Source organism: Montipora foliosa, chromosome 2 (assembly GCF_036669935.1).
Source record: "Montipora foliosa isolate CH-2021 chromosome 2, ASM3666993v2, whole genome shotgun sequence".
Lineage (NCBI taxonomy): Eukaryota > Metazoa > Cnidaria > Anthozoa > Scleractinia > Acroporidae > Montipora > Montipora foliosa.
Genome location: NC_090870.1, coordinates 30195173 through 30214085, shown reverse-complemented (window position 1 = coordinate 30214085; position 18913 = coordinate 30195173). Strand labels below are relative to the sequence as shown.

Here is an 18913-nt window from a genome sequence, read left to right as displayed (position 1 = left end):
GAGCGGTTTTCAATTGAGTGTCGTAGGGGTTGTCGTTAGGTAATTAGCGAATTGCTTTGGTTTTGCGTTACTTCACTCAGTGATTGGTTCAAAGTTCTCGCGCTACCTTTTCAACCAATCAGAAGTGAAACCAAAACCAATCGTGGCTCGCGCGTGCACATTTTCCCGCACTTTGTGTCGGCTGCGTGTTATTACTTCGAGTTTTAATTGGTTTACTGGATCGCCTCCGTCCTTTTTGATCGGCCAAAGTAATTACTTGGTTTTGGTTTTACGACACTCGATTGAAACTCGCTCTATTAGTTGTTCGATTTGATTACTGTAAAGTGTCCCCAATTTGTGCCTCAGCGCTACATACAGTTTACACTGGAATAGTTACTTCCTCTATCGGCCAATCAGAAAGAGGTCCCTCTTTTCTCCCCTCCCCTCCCTCTTTACTCCAGTTGCCCGAACAGTTCTCGTCCCTTTGGCAAAGGTTCTAGCCTTCCCGTTCCCCAAACCTACCCTCCCTCCCTCCCTACGTTATTACTCGAATTAGAAGCATGCCTGTACCTACCACTAAAGATTGTAGAAATCAAACTATTGTCGCTTTGCTTAAGTATGTCCATAGCACCAGGTGGAAGCGTATCACGATTCTTTTCAAGAAATCCTGTGACGTCATAGTCAACCTGCGAAATTTGGCACAGAATCCACAAGGAGGATGAGTTGAAGTCTTTGCAACTACGAAGAAGGTATTGGGCTAAAATGATGACGACACAAAGGTAGGTTGTCATCTTTATCCTAGCTGAACGGCCTAGCTCCCACGAGCCACCTATAGCTCAGTGGAAGGTTGTGGGTTCGTTCGACCCCTGAAACGGAGCTCTCGGATTTTCTCCGAGTATCCCCGAGTCAAGATGGAAAAATACTTACATTCACTCACCGGAGTTATCACTCATCACCTCATTTACAGCAACAACGCAAAGACTCCATTTCGACAACTGATTTCAGTCCTAGCAGAACAGCTGTGACTGCAGGACAGTTGACACCCGAGCCTATTCTAGTGACCTAAATTCCTAGAAGGTAGCTAAGTGGTAAAGCATCCAAGCTGGTAAGTGGAAGATCATTGGCTGGACTCCGTAAATGTGACGACTGCTTTAGGTCTTGTTTTACCGCGGTTAATGATTCGCAGAAAATCACGCGTCCACTTCTCAGCCAATCAGAGGAAAAGCAAAACCTGTGCGTTTTCGCGCGCTTTGCGACGGCCGCACGCATTTTCTCTGTGTTATGGTTAGTTAACTTGGTTCTCAGCGTCGTTCGACATCATTACTTTGATTTAGTTGTACGGAACTCAATTTCAAACTTCTCTCAATAAACAACCTTTTTTATCTTGTTTACCTTGCCGGCATAGTGACAAATCCCAAACATGCTGCTGTAAGATTGTTTAGACTGAATGAAGATGTCGCTCTGTCCAAAGTTCTGAACTAATTTCTGGACAAAAGAATGATCGGTGCTCTAAACAGAATAAAATGAATTAGATCGTTTGTGACAACGTGATGATCGACTATTAAATAAGAACATTACTTTCCTCGTTTGACCTGAAGGAATCCCGTTTCAAGACTTGGATTTATTCAAGATTGGTAAAACGCTTTGTGTTTAATACAGAGATCGTAAAACGGTATACATTTTGGCCTTGTTAAGAAGGGTAGGAGCGCGTGATCGCGGGAGAACCTGTACTTTGACAAAGAGCATTCACCATTTTTTGAGGATAAAAATGCGTTTCACTCTTAAAGGAAAAAACAATTTAATTTAGCCCACTTTCGTGAAAGATTTCTTGGCCGCCGCGCTTTTGAATTTGATGACATCATACAGTCGCTTCACTTTTTCTATCCAAAAGAAAACTTATTTGGCAAAACAGTGATATGGAAGAGCGGGAGGCATCAAAATCCTTCAGGACATGCGACCTGAATACTGCGTTTCGTTTGGCTCGTAAATTCTACAATTATAATTATGACCTAGGGGAGGGAGGGTGGCATGTATAGAAGAACTCAGAGACTTTCGGATCAGGTAAATAAGAAACTGTTTGAAGAGATGGAGAAGATCACTGTGATTTTTTTGGCAGTATACGGAAGAACAATTTATCGACGGTTTGGCTATAATTTTTCTACAGTCCACACTTTATCTGACTAGTTTTAGCTCGATTCGCTTCAGTTGAAAATTAACATAGGGCTGACGTATTTTCACGAAGCGCCAGCAAGAACCCACCTGCGGGAAATGACTCTCCTCATCCAGCAATGCAAGCAAACCGATTGGTTTATTTAAGAACAAATCCTGCAAAAAGACGACAACAGCTTGTTCAGAAAAAAACTGATATAAATTTGCAATTTGGCCTTGTAGTTTCTTCTGTGAGGCAACAGACTGTGGGAAGTATTAAATCCATTTTTTCCAAAGACTTATTGTGCAAAAAAAGACGGAATGGAAAAGCACCCTTAAAGATAGTCTGCGTGTCAATCATTTTTCAAAGAACGAACAAAAGATAGTCTGCGTGTCAACCATTTTTCAAAGAACGAACAACTCCGGAAAATCGCATTTTTCCTCAACGCTGTCCACCAAAATTCAGTCTTGCGGGCTCTTCGTTGAATAGGAACACTTTGTGCCTATTAGGCTATCTTTTAAAAGCCTGGTTTTCATTGGCGATCCTAGCATAGCAACATCCACAGACGCATTGACTAGAAACTAATGATCGTATACAGTGTTATGCGCCCGAGAGAAGGGTGGTAAGCTAGTTGCTAGGCAACGGGCAAAAGGACAACTAGGGAGGAGGTCGTAGGTTTGAATCCGGCCTTGGACTCTGATTTGCCAGTTGTCGTTTTGCCCGTTGCCTAGCAACTAGCTTATAACGCATTCACTTGTCGTTTAAAGACTGTACTGAGTTTGCGCAGCAGCCACCCAATGCCTTACTAGAAATTATGGTAAGCTGAGGGATGTAAATTTGGTAGCGTTGCTGAAGTGGAGATGTGAGGGGGAAAGCTTGACAGACCTACTGAGCAACGTGGACTTGGAAAAAATACAGATCGAGTTAAGCCACAACGGGTGCATGAAGATCTCAGCATTTACCAACAATGGCCGTTACTTACCTGAATAGGGTATAGGGAACACGCGACGGCTTTTACGTTAATGAAAACAGCCACTAAAACTTATAGTCACTCTATGGTAGGTCTCCTGTGATTATGGTCCTTACCAATACTGGCTTATTATCTGCGAACTTAATTCCAGTCCAGTCAATTCCTTCTTTGGTGTACTCTTCCTGCTCCCACATGAAGATATGCTTGTTAGAAAAGAAAAACCGTTTTAATGAAGTTACATGCGAAGGCATAATTTACTTGCTTCTCTTGCGGGGGAATAGACCTGGCCTCGGTTGCTCCGAAGGTTGGTGGTATGATTTCCAGTGCATAACTCAATCGGGTTTGAGAGCACTGATCCACTGGATCGTGATTTATCCAAGGGATAGCCTTAGCCACATTTTGACTAACTCGGAAGATGTGGTCTGGTCATTCTTGTGATATTTGCGCACCAAGGTTTTGCCAGCCAGTGAAACCTTCATTTTACCTTTCCGGATTTCCTCTTTTTCCCGCCACTGTGTCTCCGAGGGTGTGCCACGTGTTGCATTTGACTGCTCTCTATTTCAAGTAACATTTCAGTCAAATTGAAAGTGACTAAGACTTGAAAAACTTAGTTCTAGTCTTTGCCGCGGCACTGAACAGGAGCAGATGATTCTGAGCGAACAATCAGATCCCACTGTGGTCAGAGTTTCCGGCCACGGTCCATGCGTGGACCCTTTTTCATTACTAGGGTTAACAATTTGGGCCGAGTTGTTCAAAAGCCGATTAACACTAATCCCTGATTAAATACCAACTAGGGTTTGAATTTTGCCCTTCAAAAAAGCGTTAACAGTGTAATTTTATGCTTAAGGAATGCAGGAGTCCAAGTCAAAGTTGTGGAAACTTGGTGTAATCAGTAAATGAACTGAAATTTATGTTTCCAGTACTTTGAAGAACTGGGCCCTGATGGATTACATTGGAATGGAAAATAACACTTGAAAATTACACCCTGATAGAAATGCACGCCAATTAGTAAAAACACATGTACCGAGCTTATTTTTGCAATGCTGACGTAATGCTTTAAAACGTAACATTTTCAAGTACGTTTCATTTACCCCACTTTGTTCGCGTTGCGCGTGGTTGGCGAAGCAGCCCCAGCATAGGTGTAGTAAGATCACGTTGTTGTTTTGCAGAGCAGGGGGGCTGAGGAAATGAGACAAAATGCATGACGCGCGTACAGCACGGTTTTTTACTAACTAAGCTTAGTTGGTGGCGTCGCCATTGACATAGATTTCCGGCGTTGTTTCTTAACCTCTTTAAGATGTTGAGGTCACTGAGACATGCATAGCAACCTCGTTCCCTTCCACTTTGGCGTGGGGCGGCAGGGCGTTTTCCCGAGGTTGAGCGACATTAATTTCCCGCTGATTTATTTCCAAACCTTATTCCAAAATGGCTACTATCTTAATATTCTTTCGTTGGTATTCAAATTACCCCGTCTTGCCTCGTTTTTAAGCTGAAAAATCAAAAGAATATTTTATCTTGAACGAGGCAATTTGTATGCACATAAATCAGCGGCCATTTTGGAATAAGGAGTATAGGCTGCGCAACTCTCCATGAAACACTGAAAACATTTTCGTGACCAAAAATAAACTCACTTGATTAAAGAAAAATTGTAGTTGTTCGTTGGCAAGGTTGATGCAGGCTTGTTCAAAGCTGTTCTTCTCAAAATGTTCAAAACCAAATATATCCAGAATGCCTGCGGAATTAAAAAAAAGGGATAACAATTAAAATAAGCGCCTAGTATTACATTGGCTGGGAAATTTTCATCATTGCCAACATTTGTCTTGACAGCGCTTGGAAAAAAGCGCGAAGAAAGAACCTCAAACCTCAAGATACAAGATAAGGTGTTCCTACGCTGGCAGTATTGTTACAATCTTACGCAAAAGAAAAAGCAACACGTTAACCCTCCCCCTCGAAAAAAAATCAATTCTGCATTCGCACGCAAAGCATTCCAATTTTCGCTGGATTTTCTGTCACAGAATGAAGAGGTGAGGATTGTCTTTTTTTTTTATTCCACTCGAAATGACCCATGATTATAACTACTGTAAAGAAAGACAACGAGAAGAAAAAATCTTGCTTACGAAGAAACCACAGAAGGACTATGAAAATCACGGGTCCTCGAACTTCCCACCGCTCCCTTGATGAATACAGAAACTCCTCTCTCCTACGGCACTGACGCCATGACCTACCTATTTCGGTGATGAGCTCGCTTCTTGAAGCCATAGGGGGAGCCATTAGGTGATTCACTTTATTAACAATCCAGCCAAACAGCCGACCGTATAAAGCTTTGGCTGTGGCATCTCGCACATCTGTAAATTAATTTCATTTCTATTGTCAATACAGTTACCATGCAGCTCTCTCTAGAATATGTTGACAATTATTAAGACTTAGTAAACGAACACTACTGACTTGTGCAAAATGGTGCAATGTCCCAACATAGCGTACCTGAATTGCAATTATGAATAATCAAGAGAATAGGAGGTAAAAGAACAAATCTATGTGCCCCATGATAAATAGCACGTGCACCAATGCTGCGACAGTAATTTTTATCTGTTGTTCCCAGTATTGTTCCCATGATCACTTGGTCCACCTTCAAACCAACAGACCAATGACCTTACGTCCTTTAAATAGCCACGCAGCATGGCACAGACGTAATGGAGATTTCCGGGTCAATTTTCGACGGAATAAGGCCAAATAACGCAGATCCTCTCTCTTTGATTCCTCATATTCTCTCGGTACCGCCGGTGCCTGAATTCTGGCATGGCTTAGGTCCGTAAGAAAGCAAAGTGATCAGTTCAGTGCCCCAACAGTACCTATATTTAATAGTTATAAAATACGTTGAAGTATTAAACTTCTCGAGCCTTTTTTCTCCGAAAAAAAGAGATGACAGAACACGTAAGACATCCCTAAGGATATCTTTGTTCCAAGAGCCTACACGTCCTATAAGTTACGGGTGTGTGTTTCAAGAACAAAAAAGATGACTGTATAAGCCAGAGGAAAGTAATAACATTTTCATTAATAATGAATCTCACCCACTGCTTGGTGATGTTTTAACTTTCTCCTGATCACACTTCCTCTGGTAACTGTTGAGGTAGAGGTCAGTACCTCGGCTAATTTCTCTGCGTCTATGTCCAATAGTTTCTTTAAAAATATATATATTGTAAAGTTTACTGAAGGATTAAAGCAAAAGAAAAGTGGACAAAATGGGATGGATGCGATGGAAACACATTTACCGTCGAGTTACGAAATTGATTGGCTGGGTTTGGACATTTCTTTTACGTAACGGATTTCTTCAAGGGCAGCCAGGCAGAAGAAAACACAATTAACAATTTGCCCATGAGGCGAAGCCGAATGGGCTATTGACCGGTGGCCCTTGAGGGCGAAGGGTCTAATTGTTTTAGTATCACCCAACTAGTTGGACAGAAATGGCAATAATAAAGTTAGCAAATGCAAGTTAAAGAAAAATTTATGTGGGAATAAGACGAAAAAAAAGCGTCACACTTTTCGCTACTCGAGGACTAGTACTAATAGTCCTCTAGTAGCGTAGCCAATCAAAATGCAGGATTTGCATTAGTCCACTAGTTGGGTGATACTAAAGTATTATAGTTGCGCTATATCTTAGTGTTTCATACTTCTCTTTCTATATTTGTGGATTGCGTTTGGGAAATATCGTTTAAAACGCGAGAAACTTGCGAGCTAACTAGGACACATTTTCCAACTTGCGTCGTGGGTAAAATCCACAAATACTTGGCTGGAGGATTTTTGATTTTGCATGTTTGTCACAGTCATATGACCGCAAATAAAGACTTCACTCACTCACCGTGCAAACTACTGGCCTTCGTAAGATCGGTTCGTTTCTCGTGATCGTTTCATCGAATTACGCAATAGCTCAATTTAGCATTACAACTCAGGACATTGTAAGGGTCGTTTAAAATACAAAACAAAAAGAGATACCGATGATTTTAACAGAGGGTTACAAATTATCATTCAAGTAGTTAAAAACATCCTATTTAAGATCCTAATCTATCGCTTTTGTGTTCGTCATGTTTATCTCTTGCGATACTTTGGGTTCAAGTGTTCATATCTCGAAAATGTCTACATTTGCAATCACCATTTGATTTTCCCCTATGCCCTAACGCGTAAATAAGTCACTCTTTCAAGTCAAAATAGATCGTTTCGTTTCTGAGGAAGCGAAACAGTAGACGGACCTTTTTATAAACTTTGGTAAAATTGACTATATGCGAGCCATGATGGATTTTTTCGGTGCCGCAAGCGACCTCTTGTTTCGTTTCATTTTGATCATTCTGATCGTCATTGGATAGTGGCCAAAGTGAGTGGATACCAACTCACCGATGCTGTCGTGAGAGGTCCCTGTGTGTCTTTGACAAATGCTCCTTCATTTTCGTCCATCTCAAACACAATGTTACCCAAGTTCAGAAGGCCACTGAGAACTATGAACATATCTTGCTGTTCCTAAATAACAAAACTGAAACTCTCAATTGATGTGTATTTCATACTAACCAACACCAAGAGTGAATTAGATAAGAGTGTTGTTATGGCATGGATGGGCTCCCTAGCACAGTCACAAATGAGTCTATTTTTAGAATACCCGTTCCCGCGAAAATCAGTTGTCATGTCCTTGAAAAAACATGACAGAAGCAGTCACGCGTGATATGGCTTCCTTTGATTGGTTTAAATTGGTGGCCCTTTGTTTGTCTCGCGCGCAAATTTCTGTATCTAAAAATAAATCCACTTATGACTGCTGGGGCAAGGACGCAAAGTGAAAAATATCTAATTCACCCTTGCAAACACTGAAATAGAATGGAAAGAAACAGGAAGCCGGTAAAATTATTTTAAAATTTGCTCGTTGTAGCGAGGCTATAAAGGCTTATTACCAATGAAACAGAAAACCGCCATCATGAAAGAGGTCTATGTTTTTAATCTACTGGGCCCGGTTGTTCGAAAGCCGATTAACTTAATCCAGGATTAGCATAAACTTTGGTTTAATTTTTTCAACTTTCAAAGTGCAAGTTTCTTTTGCTTATTTTTGACTTTTGACTTCCTTAAATGTAAAATTTTGCCAAATATCAGCGTTGTAAAACATTTGGGAGTAGAGAAATAAACTCCTTGGTAATTTTTTAATCTGGGATTAGCGTTAATCGGCTTTCGAACAAGCGGGCCCTGGGGCCCGCTTCTCGAAAAGTCCCGAAAACTTTTCGGGCCCGAAAAGCCATTTTTGAAAGTGCCAGCCGCTTGATTTGGAAAGCCGATCTTTTAACATGTTTTCAAGGAAACAAAAAGAAAAGTGACTGTGAAGTTTGACGACTTAAACCCTCTCCGTTCTTGAGATACAAAGGAAATTGTGACACCCGAAAACGGCCCGTAAAGTTTCGGGACTTTCGAGAAACAGGCCCCTGGGCCATATTTTAACCGGATTAAGGATCGCTAAAATTTAAGCACCAGGACGGGAGACACGTGGACGAACCAGTTGTTTATTCAAAGTTTTCCGTTTGTCTTCCATCTAGGAGGTCTTCATTAAAGAAACACAAATAATTATTTTTTGGGTGTTTATTGTTAGTTTTTAGCAACACAATACCCGCGGCTCAATGCAAAAATTAAATTGGAATACTCCATTTCACAGTAACCTGCGATCAGACCCATTTTTAGCTTCGCTCATACGTTCTCTTAACTCCACAATATGTACCGCGCGAAACTAAAAAAGAGACTGGTCGCAGGTAAATTTCACAGTTGGAGCTGAGTTTTGTGACCAAGGTATGGGAGCGAGGTTACCAGTGCCTTAATACAAGCCGCTTTGATTTTCTTATAAAATGCTCAATGGATAACCAACAGCTTGATTTACAGGATATTGCAGTGAGATTTAGTGTATCTTACCAAGTTTATCACATATTGAGCAAAATTACTGAATGCTGATTGACTGAGACGGGGGCGTTTTTTTTCTTAATCACAACGTCCCTTTTGGTACTCAAAAGCACATGATTACTTGATGCTGATTAGCTAACAATTGCTTAGCCACAGCAAGCAAAGTTCCGTAAAGAGAATCATTCTTCCAGATTCTGATTAAACTGCTTTTTTTCCACATATAAAATACATCTTAAACGCTATTTCAGCTGTCGACAGCAACGATTTATCGAATTGAACTTAAACCTAACGAAAGCGTGTTGACGGAAATTCCAATAATAAAGTGTGTTCATTGAACCGATTGGTCACTTCGATTAATCGTCATTTGTCGCAGCATTGAACGAGATTCCCTATATAATTTTGCCTTCGCTTCATGGAATAAACATGTTATCGCACGAGCCCGAGAGGAAGAGATTCTCTTGCATTTTCAAAGTTTTCCAATTTCGTGAAAACTTGGAAAATACGTAACGGTTCGGAAACGTCACACAATAACCAATTATTATAGAGCGACGTGAGACGCTTTTTAGACTTTTTATGTAACCCAGCTTCAGAAAGCAGAGCATGCGCAGTTAACTGAAGTACCTCATCAAGGAAGCCCACAGTATCCATGGCATTAAGGAGCTCATCAAAGTGTGCCTTGTTTTTCTTTATTTTCCTCTTAAAAGACGTGGCTCCGTTGGACAGATAACTGCGTGTATTAAATGACAGAAACATTAATTTAAGGTTTTAAGCATTTGTTATACGAGCGGCTGGTAACCGAGGAGGGTATCAATTATTGCGTCTACTGCCGACGGAAATAGATTTTTGCGCGAGTTCTTGTCATGCGACTAACAATCACCGGACCTCTCTTTTCGAGTGTACTGTGTTCCGGCCGTTTTTAAATTCCGAGCGGATGGACTTGGTAAGTATTCGTCCTGTGATCGTGAATGGTTCATATTTTCCACCCCAACCTAGTTTCTGGCCTTTACCTGGATATCACAGCGTGTCTGACAAGTAACCAAGTCGGAACATTATTAAATGAAACTATATACTACGGTACCATGTCCGTGATTCTTTGACGACAAGTGTTCCCTAGTAACAAGGGCCTTTAACAGGAGTTTTACCAGTTCAAATTTTTGTTCATTATTGGGCACAGTTTACTCTACTCCAAGTTTGTAAAAGGTCAAGAGAAACCAAACTGATTTAGCTTTCTGTAATCCTTGGGTCCAACAATTTGGCAATCACGATCTTGTGTCCGTCCCCTATCTTTGAAGGTCTCTTCCAAGAACATGGGGAAAAAAGAAAGCCCCTTAAATTTTTTTCTTTTTCTCCAACGTACATTATTATCATAAGAAGGAAGTCGGCTTTCTTAGGCTTACCAATAATGTTCCGGTCTGGTTAATCCCAACTTGTTTTGTTCCTCCGGAGACAGCCCAGCAAATAAGTAGTAGAAGATGTGGAAGTTTTCCTCCCCTTTGCTCTGTCTTACAACACGTGACTTTTCCAGAAGGTATTCAGAAATCTTGGCACCGATTACTGTGAGAGCGATAAAATGGACAAATTAAATCGATGCACAATTAAGTGCAACAGGGTCAAAAAGGGTCAGGACGCAGGTATCGAATGAGCCAATCACAACCCAGATGGAACGGGTGTAACATGGGCTGAGCGCGAGAAATCGCGTGACTTTGTCCTCTCGTTAAATGAAAAATTGGCGCGATATTCTTAAAGACAATCAACAAATGAAGAAATGCTAAACCAAGGAAAGACCTTGCTTAGTTCTTACTGTTCGGTGAAGTTATCCTTCACGAATCCTAATAGACCAATTTCGATATATTAAAATTCAGTCCAAAACGAATGGCATCACCTCGAGGCTCTGGGGAATAAACTCATACAATTCCTTATATTTATTCCTCAGAGCCTCGAGATGATGTCTTTTGTTCAGGACTGAATAACTGGTCTATCGGCAAAATAGGAAGAATTAGGCGGTTGGTAATACACGATAAGGGAACGGTAGCCAGGCGTTTTTAGTCATTGCCAGAATACTCCAGATGATGGACAGACATTTTACTTTGTTTCAACAACCACAGCCACAGTAAAGCACCTCATGTCTTACCAACTCCATCGCGGAATTTCATTTGGATGAACTTTCCAAAGCGGCTTGAATTGTCGTTCATTACAGTTTGTGCATTGCCAAACGCCTCAAGGAGAGGGTTTACCTTGAAGAAAAAGAAGTTGTGTCAACACGAATTCCTTATTTTTTAAATTGATGTTTCATAAATCAACCACGTTCAAACGGATACAATCGCCAAACAATTTTAGAATCTGTGCTGACTGGTCAATCAAACGTCTTTCAATATGCTTAAAACGATAATTACTCCATGAAGGCGCGTTGGATACGAGATGGCAAATAACTTACAAGTGGGAATGTAATAATTGTTTCACAAATTTTCATAAACTCTGAACTTTTTCAATTTTATAAAACGACTGGAAGTTGTTTCCATTTTACAAAACCAGCGTCGCAATCATTTTCCATATTAGATTATACGGTATATGAGAAGATAACCGAGATACAGTTAGATAATAATAAGGCCAGAAACGCTATAACTGAGATTGAAAATAAGTATATATCATTAGACTACATATACATCTTACTAACCGAGTTCGAGGTTCGTACTGTAAGTTGCAGACCGGGTATACAAGGGTACTTGGGTCACTTAATTAAACATCCTTTCGGATTTAAACCACATGAGTTGTCCTATTTCTTCAAAGGGTGGATAATAAAAGGCTATAATTGACTGGATAAGGCACTATCTAATGGATAAGCACTACGATAACCAGTAATTGTATTTTGAGTTCCAGAGATAAGACCGTTGAAATAAGAAATCACTCTCTTAAAATAACGGCGATAGACCTTCTAACTGGACCGATATATTGGAGAACGTGGAATATAAGTACAAACTTATCTCGCATTATGTGACCAAAGTTTCATGGTTCGTTTTCTTGGTCTAGAAGAAAATATGAATTGTACATAAGGGGGTAGGGGTCGGAGGGGGGCAGGTACTCTCCTTTAAGTAACAGGTACTTAATTGTTTAGCAGTAAAGTATTGCCGTTTTTTGTTGATGCTGGGGTCACAGTTCGTTTATCAAAAAGCACACAAGACAAGGATCATTGGAGGGATTAAGTAAAGGCCTTATGGGCCGCAAATGGTGTAAAGAGGCCAGTTGATAATAAGATTATTTCTCTTTATTTCAAGGACATGGCCTTTAACTTGAGAGTGCCAGGAACAAAGATTTTCTGACAACCCCAAAAAGCGTCTGTGTAGAGCCTACTTGTAGTTCAGAAGCTGGTAAACCTTTTCGTAACCAAAATTTGTAGGATCTGTACTTGAGTCAAACATGTTTTGTTGTCCAGTAACATCCCATGCGTGGAACTTTTTGAAGTCCAGCAATTAGTTGCAAAGCACCATTGCCATTGAACCTAGAAATAGCTTGTTGCACCTGATTTTAGCCCCGTTCGGAGAGTTTGTAACTTCCAAGTCGGACACCCCAAAATATTTAAGCGTAATATGTTAATATTCTCAAGGAATCTTCATTTGGCCGACTGGCAAATAACAATTTATCATATGACCCGTACGGCCCCGCGCGCGCTTTCATTGCAAAACTATTGAGAAAATCCCCGTATGAGGGCCGTACACCATGACCTCGGGCCAAATATTTTCCCGTCCGGCCCTCCCACTCAGTCAATAAGTACATAATACGTGGCACACAACAGCTGACAAGAAAGATCGTCGGGTCTTTTCAGAGTTGCACATTGAACATTCTGATGACATCATTCTCAATCTCGGGCCGAAGAATCTCACCCCGAGTTGAGACTCGAGTTCTGCGCACAAGGAATTACATTCAGTCAAACTTGGATTTCTGCAATAATTTTTGTTTTTGTTTGTTTCAATCTTTTTTTTTTCTTTTCTTTTCGTATACTGTCCTCGTTCACTTTAGATAATGAGCTTGTGCTTGTAGTATAATTTTTTTCTTGTGGGCTTATAATGATAGTAAGCAAAATGTAACGCTCTGTAAATGATTTAATTTTATTGTTAAATCACATGCTCTGCACCAATGTATTTTCTGATTGAAATCCGTCTGTTTTAGCACTAAGCCTAAACAAATTCTAGTTTCTGTGAGGCCATTCCAGAGATTTTCATACTGTTTGACTTTAACTATTCCAGTGTAGCAGAAAATGTAGCTAAGAAAACAGTAAGCTGGCTCATTAACAAGCCCAGAGGGCTTTTCTGGTCTTTGCACCTCCAAAGTTACCCCCAATCCTTGTTTACATGTGAAATTTCAGTTCTCTTTAAGCCAGTGAAATATCCCTGGTGTACTCAAAACAGAGCCTTGAATTCTCAATGGAGGAAGCACTCGCTGAGGTGCAATTACCTCTCACAAGAAATCCAAATAATGCACAGAAAGACAATCCCTGATATGCTTTAACAAGCATTTATAGGCACATATAGTGCGTATACATGGAGATCCCAAGGATGCCTTGAAAGAGTTTTGGGCCTCTTGGTCACCTACATGTATACATTTCAGTCTGTCAATGAATCAAACAATTCTCTACCAGCTCAAGCTCTTCACATTGTTCAATTTGCCACTTTTTTGAAATTTCTTGAATCGGTTGGTAGCAAACTTGAAGCATTCCTTTTGGGCCATCTCAGTGTTTTTATAGAAAATAAAGTCAATGCCATAGAGTGTGCTTAATTCTTCACGACATGAAAGATCAAAATCTTGACCTACTCCAAGCTGTTCACATACAGACTGATAAAGGTGAAGGCTTGCTTCGCAACACTCTGTAAACACTTGTTCTTTTACAGACAATGAAACAATATTTTGTGTAAAAGTTCTTGTCATAAAGGCAAACACATCAGTTTGTAAAACAGAAAGGATGTGTGCATCTTGTAACAAACTCCCCAAGTACTTAAACAGAAGAATCACAGTTGTGTGTTCCTCTGCTGCACCCAAAACTGGTTGCAATGGCAGTGTCAAAACACTTCCTGCTTTACTTTGACACAAATGATAAATATTCAAGATGTATTTGTGGTCTTCTAAAGGCTGCAATTCATCAGAAGTTCCAACAGTTGCAGCAGACAAAGAATCAATAAGAGAGTTTAAGATGAAGTACAGATATAACTTATCTCCAGCCATACCAATCTCAGAAAAGATCTTCAACTGGCAATCCAGGAGTCTTAACACTGGACTAACACCCACATCATAGTCTACCTGAGTATTATAGGCTGCAAAGAAAACATGATGCAATATTGTAGGAAGGTCAGCTAAGGCTGCAGTGATTCCATCTGCTACAGAACCAAGAACTTTTTGCTTAATGTTGTCAATCAAGTTGTTTTCTGGGATGAAGTACTGTGGAATGTTTCTCTTCTGCAAATGATCAACCAGGGCATTCAACAAATCTACCACTGATTCAAGGAGGTTGTTCCATTCTTCTGCAGGCTTTTCTTCACACTTCCACAAGAAGATTGTCTTCAAGTGATAGGAAGATAGAGCTTTCTCCACAGATAGCTCTTGGTAATTGTCCTTCATCTCTTGAATAACTTGTTTCATGACAAACTTTGCCAAAATGTAGCTTTGGCGTTGCTCAATTGTCAGCGAATCTACAAGCTTCTTCTCTGCACTAGAGAAGGAGAGCCGCCACTCAGTTTGACACAAACTGTCACCACTTTGGTAATGAGAAATAGGAACAACATGGCACCCCTCATTCACTATCTCCAAAATCAGCCCTTTTTTCGGCCAATCAACAGGACGTTTTCTGCCAGCCCATCCTTCTGCTAAAGTTGTCCATTTAACACAATGTAAGCATGGAACATAATCATGACTATAGTTATTCCTCCTTCCAGGTCGATCACGTCTACTCAGTGCAGGTCCACTTACAGCAACACCACCAGGAGGAAGCTGAGGACCACTCACCAGGGAGTAAAGAGCAGTCTTGTTAACAACCTCAGACCAAAACTCTTTGAAGCTCACTGTTGACATGAATGTTGTGTTTACTTCCTCATCAAGCTCACTCACGATTAGCTGGACATACCCAGGATGGTTCGTTGGCACCAAAAATACCTCTTTCTGTGCATGCTTGGATTTATCCTCAAGGGCCATTACTGCTTCTTCTTCTCCCTTATTGTCAGCTGAAGGTAAAACACCACTGAAAGTTTGTGATTGAATGGATTGACCACTTGGATGTACACTGCAATCTGCTTTGACTTTGGAAGGTTGTGACTTCATTGCAGTACGTTCTCTTGCGTCAAGTTCTCTTTCCAGCTCCTTGTCGGCTGAAATGTCTAACTTTTCCAACTGACTCCTTTCTAGAACTGCTATTGAGCAGTCAACAAGCATAACATCTATATCATTGTTTGCCTCCCTTCTGCCATCCTTGTAGACCCAGTGGATGGCAAATAAATTTTCTGCGACGCTACCAGACATCAAAAGTTGAACGCCTCTACCGCTTTTGCTTTCCAACTCTTCCTGAAAAGTCTTGTAACGTTTCAAAGAATTAAGGTACAACCTGTGGTTATGCTGTGTCTCTCTCGAATTCAGTATAAATTTCATCACAGCCTCCAAAGCTCCATTTATCCAAAGGGCGCTTTGTACTACTCTTGACTTTGTTAGTTCCATAGCTTCTCGGGACTTTAATAGGTACTCAACTTCCGACAAGAGATCTACAAGATAAGCTGTGACTGACATGCAAACAACTGTTCACTTTCGATCTTGGGTCCCGCGTGTCAATTTTACAAATCGCTCGCTTTCGCTTCTTCTACTTCCTTGTCTTCGACTATTCAGTCAGCGGTTACCGGTTACTCGCTGTTCCTTTAATGGGTAATGTATGAATCATAGAGTAGCTTCTCTACCCAAACCCAACAAAATATGCAGCATACAGTTGTGACCGTGTCAGTACCGCATGTTGCCGACCGGTACGTCCGACCAAGGGAGATATATATCTCTTTACAAACATTTCTTTTGTTATTCAACAAAAAAACCCTTTGTTTCGACAACCAATGAGGCTCTGGTTGGCACATTAATGACAATAGGTGACGTGAATGATATCTTCCCTTGCTACTCCCTTATCAGTTTCCGGAAAACGAACTGTACCGAAAGGAAACCAAACTTTAAAGCTTTGAGATGCAAGTTTGGCGGGCTTTAAGCTCAGTGATCGTTTGCAGAGGGCGCCGTTCTGTTCAGGTGAGTGAAATTTTCATGGCCAATATTTATGCTTTTCACGGCGCAGTGAATATAGGATCGCTGTTGAAGGAAGGGTCTGTAAAACGTGATACTTTCGAAGGAACCTTTTTATACTTGCAGTGAACCTCTCAAGGAATTCAAGTAGTTAGAACATCCTTCAATTCTTCCTGAAATGTAATGTTTCTAGAATAACGGAGGCCAGAATCATCAACAAAATGTTTCACTTTGCATAGCTCCGGTTCGATCCCGGAAGCGGAAGCTAGAACGGTTCACGTTGCTTGCTTCCTAAGTCGACTTAAATTTTCCGAATTGTGAATGCAAAAGTACTTTGCAAGAAACATCTCTTCTCCTCCGAAAGTTACGTTTTGCGACTTTATTATTGGTGTTGTCGGATACTGGGCTCGCTACTCCGATATTGGGCAGTAATTCTGCCCCCCCAAATTTTGCATAAACCATTCTTTTCAACTTATGCTTTTGGGACACTGCATATTTCCAAGAGCATTTGAATGACAACTTTTCGTAGAAAACTCTACATCGACCTTTACCCTTCACCCCCGGCTGGCGAAAATCGCCACATTTTGTATCAAAATTTCAAAATTAGCCAATCATAGTAGTAGCTATCGATATCGCTACATTAAGTGGCAACGAGACTGAATATTGTATCAGAGAGTTTTAGCCATAGCGCAAAAAAGGATAACGCAATGAGGCATAACGCAGAGGCATAACTTAAACAGGAAGAAAAAGTTCGATAGCGATAATGTTCTTTCCCTTGAACAATCAATTGACGTTTTTTTAGAGCTGAAATTATTTATGGAGTACACAGCTAGTCTCCATTCTTCAAAGGGCCTTTGCCTAATGGCTATTTTATGTTATGCCTTTTGCGTTACGCCTTTCTGCATTATGCCTTTTTACGTTAATGCCTTTCTGCGTTATGCCTTTTTGCGTTATTCCTCTTTATGTTATTCCTCTTCACGTTATGGCCGTTTGCGTTATGGCTTTTTGCGTTATGCCTCTTTGCGTTATGACTGTTTGCTTTATGGCTTTTTGCGTTATGCCTCTCTGCGTTATGCCTCTTTCCGTGATCGCCATTTGCAGAATCGGCTTGTTGTCATTCAGCTTTGAATTGATGCATTCATGATTTGGACGATTTTATTTCAAATATTGATCATTGAATTTTGTTATAGATATACCTCCATAACTCAGTATTCATCTTCAGTTGAAGGATGTTTACAAGTGAGTGACTTTATATAAAGTAGGTAGCAAGTAGGTGTACATTACAAATTGTAGAATAATAGTACTGTTACAAATCAGTGAAAAAAGATACATAATACTGAAGCGGTACAATGGAGTGGGAGAATAAAAAGGTGCGAGTACAAATCTGTGAAAAACGTTGAATACAAATAGTGATTAAAGTATACAGTGTTTTTTAACATGTTTGAGTTGTTTATTCGATGCATATGGTTCCATTCAATATGAAGGGCTTCTTTTCCCTTGGACTCCAAGGTTTTTCTTGAGCCGCGAGAGAGCCGCGAAGGGGCGAAGACAAGTTCATGGCTTTCTCACCGCTCAAGAAAAACCTCTGGCCGACTTCTATTTGACCCTCCTCAAAGATTGCATATAGTTATGTTTACAGTTACGTTTATAGTTATGTGCATTTTAACCCATTCACACCTCAAACACCCTCGGATGGCCCCCATTCATCCATCCACTCCTCCAGGTGATCTGGTGACGAAATATGGAAGACTGGGAAGAAGAATTTTAACGCCGTATCCCACAACCGCGCGCAGCCTTAGGTGTTGTTTCCAAACTCCCTGCAGTATTGCCATCGCCAAAACTCAACAGATCATTCCGTGTCTACCATATTTCCTGTTACGGAATGAACATTCAAGTATACCCGACAAGATCTAACCTCGCCTCTGCCAATTGCCTCTGCCAATTGCCTCTGCCATGTTAAATTCGAAAATAAGGCTGCGCGCGGTTGTGGGAGACGGCGTTAAAATTTTTCTCCCCAGTCCTTCGAATTACACCACCAGATCACCTGGCTGGGAGTGAGACATAATAGATTTTACTGACATTGTCAGGGGGGGGGGGGGAGGGGGGGGTGACTTTTTCTTCCAGGTAGTGGTCAGAGGAAAATTTGGTATCCCATAGTAATACCTGGAGGATCTGCTGTTCTAACTGTGAGGTCCCTCTTGAGAGTTCAACAAGTTGACTGATCAAGAGTTTGGCTGATTCGGTTTTGCCAGCCCCACTTTCACCGCTACAAAAAAAAACAGAATGATTAATATGGAGATAAATATATGTCAATTTTACAAACATAACTGGTACGAGCTTATTTATTTAGCAGCTAAAAGTATAATTTATGGAACGTTAGTCAAGTCTTTGGTTTACAAGATTCAAGGTTGCAAACAGCTAATATGTGTGCTTAATAAAGTGCATTTGAAATAAAGTTTTTATTTTTTGGCTTGTTCAAAAGAGCTTTCAAAATGATTTAGAACGGCATTTATTTTAGTGTGATAGCACTCTTGGTTGCCGAGTTATTGAAGATTTTGATTTATGCAAATTAGAGGACTTGCGACATCACATGGTGGACACAAAATTATGTAAATTTAATCACAAAATATGGATTATATTTGCAAAAT

At 40.6% G+C, this 18913-nt stretch overlaps 2 protein-coding genes and 1 long non-coding RNA gene across 3 annotated transcripts in view; 1 reads left to right on the top strand and 2 right to left on the bottom strand.

Moving 5' to 3' along the window:
• Positions 1–18913, bottom strand: part of LOC137992816 (myosin-IIIb-like) — a 44683-nt gene that overhangs the window by 23285 nt on the left and 2485 nt on the right. The window contains exons 4-15 of the mRNA XM_068838348.1: positions 18429–18531; positions 11146–11248; positions 10412–10568; positions 9636–9741; positions 7485–7607; positions 6167–6275; positions 5324–5443; positions 4730–4830; positions 3215–3301; positions 2239–2304; positions 1372–1488; positions 554–665 (exon numbers count right to left, since the gene is read on the bottom strand). Of these exons, the coding sequence (XP_068694449.1) occupies positions 554–665; positions 1372–1488; positions 2239–2304; positions 3215–3301; positions 4730–4830; positions 5324–5443; positions 6167–6275; positions 7485–7607; positions 9636–9741; positions 10412–10568; positions 11146–11248; positions 18429–18531 (1304 nt within the window). The remainder of the gene's footprint in view (positions 1–553; positions 666–1371; positions 1489–2238; positions 2305–3214; positions 3302–4729; positions 4831–5323; positions 5444–6166; positions 6276–7484; positions 7608–9635; positions 9742–10411; positions 10569–11145; positions 11249–18428; positions 18532–18913) is intronic.
• On the bottom strand, positions 13052–15901 carry LOC137992817 (uncharacterized). The gene has a single exon (XM_068838349.1). The coding sequence runs from the start codon at positions 15774–15776 to the stop codon at positions 13641–13643; it is 2136 nt and encodes a 711-aa protein (XP_068694450.1). The 5' UTR covers positions 15777–15901; the 3' UTR covers positions 13052–13640.
• LOC137992819 (uncharacterized) lies at positions 15940–17593 on the top strand. Its single transcript, XR_011121750.1, has 3 exons — positions 15940–16003; positions 16161–16271; positions 17456–17593. It is a non-coding gene; the product is annotated as an uncharacterized lncRNA (long non-coding RNA).